The 13,560-nt window shown below is 44.8% G+C and overlaps 1 protein-coding gene across 4 annotated transcripts in view; it reads left to right on the top strand.

The window, feature by feature from the left end:
- LOC144509385 (nuclear receptor coactivator 7-like) overlaps positions 1–13,560 on the top strand; it is a 94,916-nt gene that overhangs the window by 5,521 nt on the left and 75,835 nt on the right. Inside the window, exons 2-3 of one of the 4 annotated variants that reach the window (XM_078238154.1) lie at positions 4,418–4,586; positions 13,012–13,196. In XM_078238154.1, the coding sequence (XP_078094280.1) occupies positions 4,525–4,586; positions 13,012–13,196 (247 nt within the window). In that variant the 5' untranslated portion in view covers positions 4,418–4,524. Of the gene's footprint in view, positions 1–4,405; positions 4,587–5,575; positions 5,637–13,011; positions 13,197–13,560 lie in introns of those variants that run through there. The other 3 variants (XM_078238155.1, XM_078238157.1, XM_078238156.1) reach the window with 3 other exon arrangements.

Raw genomic sequence — 13,560 nt, 5'->3', positions numbered from 1 at the left:
CACCAGAACACCTAAATCCTTCTGCACTTCACTCACCTGCAGTCTCTCTCCATTTAGGAAATACTCCTGCATTTTGATTCCTCCAACCAAAGTGCATGACCTCACACTTCGCCATCCATTTGCCAGGTTTTCGCCCAGTCACCCAATCTATCCCGTTTGCAAAATCATAATATTCTCATCACACCTGTAGATGCACCCCCGAGCCACTGCCATGGTGTTCCAGAATCCAGGTTTGCGTCTGCCTCCATCCTGAATTCCAGACTAACCTCCAGGCATTGTTTGGGTGAGTCCCGACATCTGCACACCACATTGTTGCAAACAAATTTCATGCTAGCATGTTTTCCCGCTGGCACGACAGAGAACCTGGCTGGGATGGGAGTTGGTCCTTCAATGCATTCTATTAACAGGATGCAAATGAGGTTAACACTAGCCCCTGGCGAGTTTTCCAACCCCTCATGTCGGGCACAAGTGCAAGATCCCGCTGTAAATTCATCCTGGCGTGAAACCGATTTTTGGGCCTCCCACCATTTCCCCCCCCCCCCCCCCCTCATTCCCACCATCAAATTCGCCGCGGGGACTTGGGAGAAGCCTACCTGATGATTTAGAACAGGAGATATACAACAGGTAATAAATTCCCCACAGTGAAGATATAGGGAGGAGAATAGGCATGTAAGAATGTTTATCTGAAATTTAGAAACAACACAAGGGTTAAATTTTGGAGGAACGATGACCACAGCAGCATTGATTAAATAGGGAAAGAAGAGAAACATTGTGATTAAATAGCAACCAGAATTTAAGCAGCAAAACACCCCCAAGACCTTTCACAGTGTGGGAGGATGGACTGAAACAAGATTAGGAGCAAAGTTATAGGAATTATCAATGATAGAGTCAAATATATTAAGCTGACTTAAAGATGGATGATGAGGTAGATAGATTGATGAGAGAGAATCCAGAGTGTGGGGCAAAAGGTGGCTTTTGGGGCCTCCAGCAATGTAAAAAGAAGTGGTGATGCACAGTCAACCACGAATGAAACAGTAAAGCAAATTAGCAGAAGTAAAAGTCTGGAGAAAGTTGAAAATCTCTCCATAGCCTGGGTGCTCCCTAAATCAGTTATTTCCACCAACCACCTGTTGCTGTACAAACTCACGGTTCCTCTAACACCAGTTTATTTCATTGCTCCCTGCTCCATCACTGGCAACCACTCCTTCAGCCATTACCCCGTAAAGTGCCCCAGTAGCTTTAGCAATGATTTCAAGAGCTTGTATAACTTCATTCTCATGACTTTAACACAGAGTTGGTTGCTTCACCTTCCTCTGAAAGCTCATGTAGATTGCACGGGATCTCAACGGTAAACCTCTGACATTGGATGTAGCCGTTTTCTGGATGGAGCTACCTTACAAGTCCATAACTATATTTGGAGTAGGACCAGTTGAATGTCACTCTTGTTATTCTGGGAAACCTCATTCTCCCAAGTGTCACACTCTGAAACATGATGTATGTACATTATGTAGAACATTGATCTTTGAATATCTCCCTGTCTCTTTCGTCCCCCTTTGACCGCTAGACTTTCACCACATCTTGTCACTCAATCCAAGCCCCCACTTTCCTATCCATTTAGCAACACCACCCCCTCTGGAGACCTGTTCTTTCTCATCCCCAAATGTTTTGGTGCATATCTAACTGGACGGCTCAGTCCATGGGACAGTATGTCAGTACTGTTTTTCAGAGTTTGTTTTACATTATTTCTTGGAATGTAAGATACAGGAGAAGTTAATTACCAACCGATAGAACAAGAACAGTCTCATGATGTGGTATGAAAATAACTCCTACTGTGATATAAAAGGCATATCACTTTCTTCCACCTTCTTCCGTCGGGACAAAGATACAAAAGTCTGAGGTCACGTACCAACCGACTCAAGAATAGCTTCTTCCCTGCTGCCATCAGACTTTTGAATGGACCTACTTAGCATTAAGTTGATCTTTCTCTACACCCTAGCTATGATTGTAACACTACATTCTGCACTCTCTCGTTTCCTTCTCTATGAACGGTGTGCTTTGTATAGCGCGCAAGAAACAATACTCTTCACTGTATACTAATACATGTAACAATAAAAAATCAAATCAATAAAAATCATTATTTCTACATGGGGAAGGACTTGCATTACTCTAAGAAGCATTATGTAAGAACTGCTGAGAATATTCATCACATGGTCAATTAATGACAACTTACGGACCTTATCTGGCTGCCACTGGTATCAACCTAGCTGCAGGCGGGCATGTCGCCATGTGGTGTGTGCAACAGGTAAAACTGTGCGGTCAGTTTGTCATCTCTCGGGGGACCGTGGGGTGGTCCTTCAATCAAAGACACTCAGGACAGTTGGAAGGGGGGGTGGGGCTGCTGAGAGCTACCCCTCTGCCCTTGTTGCCAAACCCTCTGTATCCCCCTTCGCATGACCTCCACCTCACAAATCCCACCACTACTTACCTGTGGCCTGAGTCGCTCTGCAATCCTGGTGCCTGTCCTTCCAGCAGCAGCAATGGCCTCTCCAGTGGTGCTGCTGAGCATGACATGCCAGCCTCTGAATGGCTGGCAGGTTTTTGTAGGCAGGACTTCTGCCCTGTGGGTCTTGATTTCAAGGGAATGCCTGTTGCTGGCCTCGCCACTGCATGATTGTATGTTTCGGTGGGCCATCCTGAAAAGAGGCAGCGTGGGTTTCTCACCAGTTCTCCTGCCAGTGTTGGGACCCCTGAAAGAGCTCTGAGATTCGGAGGGATCTGGATGTCTGAGGAGAAATTTTATTCTCTCAGAGGTTTGTGAATCTTTGGAACTCTCTTCCTCAAAAGGCAGTGAATTTTTAAGGGAGGGCTATATAGAACCTCAAGGTCTTTATCACTGCTTCCTCGATCATGTAGTCATGGTGGTCCAGATCCATACCACCATCTGTTCCTGCACCCTGTCACCCCCCCCCCCACCCCCCCCCCCCCCCCCCCCCCCCCACCCACCTCCCCCAACCCCATAGCCATTGGCATTAGCAGGTGAGCAAGAAAAAGCCACTTATATTCTTGGCAACAATGAAGGAAGGAAAATATAGGTTGGCGGTGAGGAGATAATTGACCTTGCCGCTCAAGTTTTCCTTTTATTTTTTGCTGCTTTCCTGCCCAATTTCTGCTGGGTTGGTTGAAGACGTTGAAGATAATTTAACTGAATGAATCTTGGTGTGTTACTCTCGAAGATGAAGAACTTGTTTAAGACTGGGCAAATTGGAATTGGCATTTGAACAAGATAAAACAAAATAGGAACTTGTATTTATATTGCGCCTTTCACAACCTCAGGTTAAACTGGTGAATAAAGCCAATGATGTACTCCTGAGCTGCAGAAAATACAAAATTGTGTCCTTCCCCTCACTGCTTCTTTGCAGTAAGGCTTCCAATGAATTGGAATTTCCTCACTCAGTAATGCACCAATCTTCAGCAATTTGGCACAATTGATATCTGGCCTCGCATTCAAGGGGAGAAAGAGAAAAAATTGAAGTGTTTTGCATAATTCTTTCCATGGGTCACACCAAGCAGAGAACCATAACAATATGATTATTGTTTTAAACATATTTCCATGCACACTCCTTTTCCAGCAATACCCACATTCCATTAAAGGGAAAAAAAGTGCCTGCAGGTCAATGTTGAGTCAATCCATTGCTGAGACTCATCTGCCATGTGCTCATGATTGAACAGCGTATCCCGGAGGATTTTCCAGCCCTTCTCGCCGATGGGATCTTCCGGCCTTGTCGAAGTTGACCCCCGCCGATAGTTTCTCGGCAGTGGAACGGGCGAGCCATGCAAACCTCCATTGATTTCAGCGGAACCAAAAGGTCCCATTGGTGGCCAATGGTGAGCCACCTCTGCAGCGGGAAAAACGCTGCAGGGGGGGGCTGGAAAATTCCGGCCTCAATCTCCAAGCTCCCATGGGAAGAATGGTCACTGAATCATTGTTTTTATGGGAGGAAAAGAGGAAACTGAGATAAAGGAAGTGTATACGGTGATGGCCATTAAACTTTGGGCTTAATGATACAATGTGAAGTGTTCCTAGATCTCATCACTCTTCCTTCAACAACAGTGAATGATTGATTATTAGCATATCACAGATAATTAGCTATTCCACTTAGCAGTATAGAAATATCAGTGAAGCTATTCCAGAAGTACTTGGCCATATGACTTCTCAATGTCACTCCACATATTTGGAAATGTCACTGGAATTAATTCTCAATTATCATTATCAGATAATTGGGCTGATTTTAATTCGCTCAAAACCAGATTCACTTAGATGGAGTTAAAATTGGACAGAATGTTCTTTTTAGACAGTCAATGGCTATTTTTTATGTCTTTTTTTTTGTTTTCCTGTATGACATAGTTCTGCTTTCAGTTATGTACAGTTCAGTACAGTCACATGGCTATCAGGAAGCGTTCTGCTGAAGACATTGTAATTTCTGAAATAAACAAACTTCGTGGCCCTGTAATGCTGACATAGCCATGGATGTCAGTGAGCAGAGGAAGGAGAAACGACAGGATTATTTTTCTGATGTGAAGACAGGGTAGGTAGTCAACGTTACCAAAGTAAAACATTAGAACCGTGATAAACTGCCTTGGGAATGGCAAAAAGTCCATTGGATTTGCTGCAACATCTCAGGGGTGCAGACAAAAACAATTTTAGCAACACATTCAGTTATCTGTACTCTCAGCTGAAAAGGGAATCGGTAAAGGTACCTTTTAAATGCTTCAGTGGAGTTGAAGTTCTCTAGGTCCATAAGTCATAATTCTAAGTGAAGAGAAAATACATGTTATGAAGGGAAAAGAGTCATGATTTATATAGCACACTATCATACTTCTTGGAAGCATCCTGAAGTGTTTAATGTGAATTATTTTGAAGTGTAACTTTGGCAAACATGGTCCTCACACAACACTATCTCACCAAGACTTGACTTCCTTAAGGTTGTTTTTATTTATGGAAACGCTGGCAGGGCAGTATTTATTGTCCGTCCCCGATTGCTCTGTGAACCAGCCATATAATTTGAGACCAAAATCACATGTAGGCCAGACCAGACAGGGCTGGTAGGTTCCCTGCTCTAAAGGACATTTGTGAATCAGTTGGGTTTTTACATCAATCCAGCAGCTTTCATGATCAGTTTCTGGTCCCTGCCCATTAATTGTTAGATTTATTGAATTGATTTTCCCAACTTGTTGTGGTGAGATTGCTTGCACAACTATCTCCCTCCCTCTCTCTGTGTGCGTCCAGCATCATAATGATTCTGCCACATGATCTTGAATATGCTTTCAGACAGGCAGCTATCACCTCATTTTAATAGCCTGTCTGAAGGAAGGAACTTCTGGCAGTACAAGAGGTCAGACAGGAAGGTACAGCAAGGAGCAAATTATATCAGTGTAATTGTGCAAAGGATTGTGGAATTTCAAGCTCAAACTGAGCCGTTTAAAAAATATTGGACTAGAAGCAGTCCCTGCCCATAAAACCAGCCACCCCCTCATGATAAATTTATCTCCATTGGGAGTTTGTGCTAATTGTTTGCAGGGCCTTCCAGGAGACTCTTCAAAGTTAAACTATCTCCTGGATGAAAGGACTCTAAAAGGTATGTTTTGAAAGGTTTTGATTTTTAAAAAATTTACCAAGGTTCTCACTACAGTAACTAGACACTGTATATATTTTAAACATTATTATCAATCTTAAATCAAGTTGGTGCATTGACACTTTTTTTTATAGATTAGCCTATTTTCGGCCACATTAATCACTGATTTAATACTTTTCAGAATATCAAGGAATGTGCGAAAGTAAAATATTTTCAAAATAAATCTTACTTCAAAATGCTAACCAGTTGTGTTGGCTCGTGGCAGATTTTGGATTTGACAATGCATAAATGTAATTGAACAGAATCCTGGAGAAAAAATACACTTTTCAAAGTATGTGCAATTTTGGGTACAACGGTGCCAGAATCACTGAATTGTACCCAAAGCAGAAAGTCCACCTCAACTTATTCAGGGATTTATTTTGGAGCAATTTTCTGACTGTCATTTCTCATTTGTGTTTTAATTTACTTGTTTGATATTATTAAGGATAAGATATCACTATAATTGCAGACAAAGCAGACAGTCTTGAGTTTAAAAATTGGCAAGTCATGTTGCAGCTTTATAGAACCTTAGTTAGGCCGCACTTGGAATATAGTGTTCAATTCTGGTCGCCACACTACCAGAAGGATGTGGATGGAGGCTTTGGAGAGGGTACAGAAAAGATTTACCAGGATGTTGCCTGGTATGGAGGGCATTAGCTATGAGGAGAGGTTGGAGAAACTTGGTTTGTTCTCACTGGAGTGATGGAGGTTGAGGGGAGACCTGATAGAAGTCTACAAGGTTATGAGAGGCACGGACAGAATGGATAGTCAGAAGCTTTTTCCCAGGGTGGAAGAGTCTATTACTAGGGGGCATAGGTTTAAGGTGTGAGGGGCAAGGTTTAAACGAGATGTACGAGGCAGATTTTTTACACAGAGGGTGGTAGGTGCCTGGAACTCGTTGCCGGGGGACGTAGCGGAAGCGGATACGGTAGTGACTTTTAAGGGGCGTCTTGACAAGTACATGAATAGGATGAGAATAGAGGGATATGGTCCCCGGAAGGGTAGGGGGTTTCATTTAAGTCGGGCAGCATGGTCAGTGCAGGCTTGGAGGGCCGAAGGGCCTGTTCCTGTGCTGTAATTTTCTTTGTTCTTTGTTCTAGAATCCCTATAGTGCAGAAGGAGGCCATTTGGCCCATCGAGTCTGCACTGACCACAATCCCACCCAGGCCCTATTCCCGTAACCACACGTACTTACCCTGCTAATCCCCCTGACACTAAAGTCAACTTAGCATGGTTAATCAACCTAACCCGCACATCTTTGGACTGTGGGAGGAAACCCACGCAGACACTGGGAGAAAGTGCAAACTCCACACAGACAGCGACCCGAGGCCGGAATTGAACCCGGGTCCCTGGCACTGTGAGGCAACAGTGCTAACCACTGTGCCACCGTGCCACCCTTATATTATAATGCTCCCAGAGAAATACAAATGAATGTTGACTCCCAACTGTAACCAAGAGAATCTTAGTTTTTCAAAAATCATAGATCACAGAGCACAGAGCACCCAGCATATAAGGCAATTTCATTTTCTGCCCCAAAAATCGTGTTTTTGCATATACTTGTCATATAAATCAACCCCCATTTTTTGGAACAATTTTTGGAGGCTTCAAAGGTTGACTTACATATTGTCCTTTACAGTATTTCTGGTTTTTTTGCTAAATATATTTATCCTTGGCTCCTGAACACTGTAAATCCCATGTAAAGACCTCAAGGCTAGGATAATTATTTCAAAAGCCGCGAAGAATGCCGATGTGGCCAGCAAGCAACGCAATTGACCATTGACTTTGGCGGGACTGAAGATCCCGCTGACGGCCAATGATGAACCTCCTCCGCCACAGGAAAACATGCTGCGGGTGGGCCAGAAAACTCCAGCGGGTGGGCGGGAATTAATTGAGGATTCTTTGGGAGGCAAGGGATGAGATTGCAGAGCCTTTGGCTTTGATCTTTGGGTCCTCACTGTCCACGGGGATGGCGCCAGAAGACTGGAGAATGGCGAATGTTGTTCCTCTGTTTAAGAAAGGGAATAGAAATGACCCTGGTAATTATAGGCCGGTTAGTCTTACTTCGGTGTTTGGTAAATTGATGGAAAAGGTCCTTAGGGATGGGATTTACGACCATTTAGAAAGATGCGGATTAATCCGGGATAGTCAGCACGGATTCGTGAAGGGCAAGTCGTGCCTCACAAATTTGATAGAATTTTTTGAGGAGGTAACTAAGTGTGTTGATGAAGGTAGGGCAGTTGATGTCATATACATGGATTTTAGTAAGGCGTTTGATAAGGTCCCCCATGGTCGGCTTATGATGAAAGTGAGGAGGTGTGGGATAGAGGGAAAGTTGGCCGATTGGATAGGTAACTGGCTGTCTGATCGAAGACAGAGGGTGGTGGTGGATGGAAAATTTTCGGATTGGAGGCAGGTTGCAAGCGGAGTGCCACAGGGGTCAGTGCTTGGTCCTCTGCTCTTTGTGATTTTTATTAATGACTTAGAGGAGGGGGCTGAAGGGTGGATCAGTAAATTTGCTGATGACACCAAGATTGGTGGAGTAGTGGATGAGGTGGAGGGCTGTTGTAGGCTGCAAAGAGACATAGATAGGATGCAAAGCTGGGCTGAAAAATGGCAAATGGAATTTAACCCTGATAAATATGAGGTGATTCATTTTGGTAGGACTAATTTAAATGTGGATTACAGGGTCAAAGGTAGGGTCCTGAAGACTGTGGAGGAACAGAGAGATCTTGGGGTCCATATCCACAGATCTCTAAAGGTTGCCACTCAAGTGGATAGAGCTGTGAAGAAGGCCTATAGTGTGTTAGCCAACAGAGGGTTGGAGTTTAAGAGCCGTGGGGCTATGCTGCAACTGTACAGGACCTTGGTGAGACCACATTTGGAATATTGTGTGCAGTTCTGGTCACCTCACTATAAGAAGGATGTGGAAGCGCTGGAAAGAGTGCAGAGGAGATTTACCAGGATGCTGCCTAGTTTGGAGGATAGGTCTTATGAGGAAAGGTTGAGGGAGCTAGGGCTGTTCTCTCTGGAGCGGAGGAGGCTGAGGGGAGACTTAATAGAGGTTTATAAAATGATGAAGGGGATAGATAGAGTGAACGTTCAAAGACTATTTCCTCGGGTGGATGGAGCTATTACAAGGGGGCATAACTACAGGGTTCGTGGTCGGAGGTATAGGAAGGATATCAGAGGTAGGTTCTTTACGCAGAGAGTGGTTGGGGTGTGGAATGGACTGCCTGCAGTGATAGTGGAGTCAGACACTTTAGGAACATTTAAGAGGTTATTGGATAGGCACATGGAGCACACCAGGATGATAAGGAGTGGGATAGCTTGATCTTGGTTTCAGATAAAGCTCGGCACAACATCGTGGGCCGAAGGTCCTGTTCTGTGCTGTACTGTTCTATGTTCTATTAAAATGTGCATCATTTTGAGAGGTAGCCAAGCTCAAGCCAAAGTGGGAGTGGGCTGGTCAGGGGGTAAAAATAGCTACATTGGTGTCCCTGCCATCTGCCTACCTCTTCTGTTAAATATTGGATAAGCAGAGTGTTGGGCTCATGATTGAACATCCTGCTAACATCTAGGCTGGCATGTGACCTGAAGTCCCAAAGGACCTCGGGCAGCGCGGAAAGGCATCACAGTGTGAGTCACCATGACTTACCCTGTGCTCAGGGTAAAGATCTTGATCTTTCACTACAGCCTAGCTATGACTGTAACACTACATTCTGCACTCTCTCGTTTCCTTCTCTATGAACAGTATGTTTTGTCTGTATAGCGCGCAAGAAGCAATACTTTTCACTGTATGTTAATACATGTGACAATAATAAATCATATATTAAAAAAAAGAATGAAAACACATTAAATATATCTGAACCTACAGGAGTAATTTCAATGCTGTAATCTAATCTCACAATTCAAATGACACATATAAACTTTAATTTATGTCAATTAAAACTTCTTGATTAGATTACTACCATATAATTGCTTCTGACTATTTACTTTCTACTATCTAGTTTGTGGTTTAATACTCAAAATGTAGATGTGAATACTACACAGGAACCTGCACCATACTTGCATTTACTTTTTGATTTGGGTGAATTAATGCACAGTGGGGCATTCAACCCATAGCAAGGTAACAAAGTGGACAAAAGAGCCTATGTCACAGGAACAATGCTTTGTGCTATCTTTACAAACAACACATTATACTGGCAAAGCTGAGTGAGGAGAGTCGAAAGTGCATTTCCATAAATGTCTCTTCAGTATTTGAGAAAACAAATCTTTAGCAGCTACCCCTCAGCAGTGCTTGACATTCACAGCACATCAGTGTGTGCTTTCAGGTTACAATAGCATGGGGATTACAGAGTAGTTTCACAGACTGTAAAGGAATGTTCAAGTAATGCACTCTTTCCTCGTCAAAATGCAAGATTACATTCAACGACTTATGTCGTCTGAATTGGGTTATGAATGTGATTCAACCACTTCCCAAATATCAAAATAAATTTTTTTAAATTATGACCTTTGTGAAGCTGTTTCCAAGTGTTTCAATTCCTTAATTTACTTTCCTTACTTGAAATATTTCAGCAAGATAACTTTGCAAAAATCATAGAATCCCAACAGTGCAGAAGGAAGCCATTCAGCCCATCAAGTCTCCAACGACCAGAATCCCACTCGGGCTCTATCCCCTTAACCCAAGCATTTACCCATAACTAGTCCCCTTGACACTCAGGGGCGATTTAGCATGGCCAATCCACCTAACCCACACATCTTTGGACTGTGGGAGAAAACCGGAGCACCCGGAGGAAACCCACAGATACACGGGAAGAACGTGCAAACTCCACACAGACAGTGACCCAAGCCGGGAATTGAATCCAGGTCCCTGGCGCTGTGAGGCAGCAGTGCTAACCACTGGGCCACCGTGCCGCCCCGGGTCCCTGGCGCTGTGAGGCAGCAGTGCTAACCACTGGGCCACCGTGCCGCCCCGGGTCCCTGGCGCTGTGAGGCAGCAGTGCTACCCACTGTGCCACCGTGCCGCCCCGGGTCCCTGGCGCTGTGAGGCAGCAGTGCTAACCACTGTGCCACCGTGCCGCCCCGGGTCCCTGGCGCTGTGAGGCAGCAGTGCTAACCACTGTGCCACCGTGCCGCCCCGGGTCCCTGGCGCTGTGAGGCAGCAGTGCTAACCACTGTGCCACCGTGCCGCCCCGGGTCCCTGGCGCTGTGAGGCAGCAGTGCTAGCCACTGTGCCACCGTGCCGCCCCAGGTCCCTGGCGCTGTGAGGCAGCAGTGCTAACCACTGTGCCACCGTGCCGCCCCGGGTCCCTGGCGCTGTGAGGCAGCAGTGCTAACCACTGTGCCACCGTGCCGCCCCGGGTCCCTGGCGCTGTGAGGCAGCAGTGCTAACCACTGTGCCACCGTGCCGCCCCAGGTCCCTGGCGCTGTGAGGCAGCAGTGCTAACCACTGTGCCACCGTGCCGCCCTGAGTACACTGATCAAAAATAATATCCGTTTATTTTTTACCGCTGTGACCCACACATTCCGTATTTTATTCGATGGAGTTGATAAAGTTCAAAGTTACTCCAGATGACTTAGGACATGGTGTGGTGCCACCAGTAGTTAGGTCAGAACGAAGCTGCATTGATATAGCACCTTTCAGCATGACTAAAGTGCTTTACAGCCAACTAAATACTTCTGACCACATTGTTTTGTAAGCAACTGTAACAGAAATTATGTGCACAACAAGCTCCCACAAATAGCAAATTCGACAATTGACCAGGGAATCTGCTTTTGGTGATATTGTTTGGGAGATAAAGGTTGACCAGGACATCAGGCAAGCATTCTGCTCTTCGTCAAAAGGTGCCATAGGATTTTTAGATCCATACAGACTAGCAGACAGGGCCTTATTTTAGCGTTCAGTCTGAAAGATGACGAGCAGGATTCTAGAATCATATGGGCGGCACGGTGGCACAGTGGTTAGCACAGCATGCCTCACAACGCCAGGGACCCGGGTTCAATTCCGGCCTCGGGTCACTGTCTGTGTGGAGTTTGCATGTTCTCCTCGTGTCTGCGTGGGTTTCCTCCGTGTGCTTCAGTTTCCTCCCACACTCCAAAGATATGTTGGTTAGGTTGATTGACCATTAGTATCAGGAGGATTAGCTGGGTAAATACGTGGAGTAATGGGGATAGGGCCTGGGTGGGATTGTTGTCAGTGCAGACTCGATGGGCCAAATGGCCTCCTTCTGCACTGCAGGGATTCTATGATTCTTCAATCTTATCCGTGCTCGTCCCGCTGCAAGTGATGGTGGAGAATTTGATGTTCCAATTTCAGCGTCACTGGAGAATCCCAGCCATGAACGAGGATGGAGGTTTTCAGCCAACACCTCTGACCACCCCCTTGGTTTTGCACCAAAGTGTCAGTCTACATTTTATATGTTCAAGTGTTGATATGAAGTTTGAAAGCACAATTCATGTGGCTACTTACAGTTCTTTCTCTGGGGAAATTGATAATTCCAGCTAAACTCAGGCCGATTTGGGGGTGAGGTGCGGTAGGCCAAGTAATTCAGTATATACCTGAAATGAAACATCGCCAGGTCCAAGGAGGAGAGTTGATGGTGTAGTGATAATGACACTGGACCAGTAAACAAGAGGACCAGGCTATTGCCAGAAAACTAAAGTCCATAATGGTGACCATGGAACTATCACTGATTGTCATAAAAATGGTTCACTAATGTCCCTTAGAGAAGGAAATATGCCTCCTTACCTGTTCTGACCTACATTTGACTCCAGACCCACAGCAATGTGGTCGACTTAACTGCCCTCTGAAATGGCCTAACAAGCTACTCGGTTCACGGAGAGCTAGGGATGGGCAACACTACTGGCCTTGCCAGCGACACCCACATCCCATGAAAGGACAAAAAAAAAAGCAAGTGGGTGTGTAGGAATAATCCTCCCCGAGGCAGAATAGCCTTTACGCTGACACCTTACATTCCAAGTATTTTCAACTTGAAAAACTTCTTGTTAGAATCAAGTGTTTATATTTCCAAGAATAAGAAAGGCAAAGTTCTTTCATGTCTTCCGTTCCAGGTCCCCGCCCTTCTATGACAGAGTTAAACCCCCGAGCAGCAAGAGCACCTTGTTACCACATGGTGTCCTTACTGTTTAAAACAGCAGAGCCAACAAAACAGCAGCTTCGAGAACTGAATCTTTTAAGTTTCCTTCATGGAATCAGAACTTGTAAGATCCCTTCGGGGAATGCCTTTATCTCAGAGACAGGCCAGGATTTGGAGGGTTGGGTAGTAGAATGGGCAATGATTGGCTGTAAGAGCTTAATAGCGTAATTTGTTTCCTTAAGGTTAAAGAAAAAATTTAAACAGAATAAAGCCTTCTCAATAAAGTCTCCAGGGAATGAGCATAAAAACAACAAGATGGCCTCCTCCAGAGAGAATGCAACTGTGTTAAATGCTGCACATTCTCCATCAGTGATGAATCCTTCAGGAAGAATACGGAATACTGATTTTCAACAATACTATTCAATGGGTAACTATTACTGGTTAATTTTATCTATATATGCATGTGTGTGTGTGCGTTTATTCTATCTGTGGCATATACTGGAGCATTTTGTTTTAATGAGAGCCATTTATTTTGTTGTCAGTTTTCCATCATCTTTTCTGAAGATATTGATGTCGATATCTATTCAACCCTCCAGCTCTCCCAGGTCCCTCCACCTCGGCCTCCACCAGGCTGGTGGAATTAAAATCAACCCCTTCGATCACAAAGACTTTCCCGATGACTTCGCGTTTTTAGCTCATCAATAATTGAGACGCAGGGACGCTCTCAGTTCATTCCCTAGTCTGTATCTGTGATCTCAGTGAGGGAGGATGTAGGGTATTACAGTTAATTT

The sequence above is a fragment of the Mustelus asterias genome, chromosome 21, assembly GCF_964213995.1.
Source record: "Mustelus asterias chromosome 21, sMusAst1.hap1.1, whole genome shotgun sequence".
Classification (NCBI taxonomy): Eukaryota; Metazoa; Chordata; class Chondrichthyes; order Carcharhiniformes; family Triakidae; genus Mustelus; species Mustelus asterias.
Note: the sequence above shows the minus strand (reverse complement) of the source record. Positions and strands in the feature narration are given on the sequence as shown.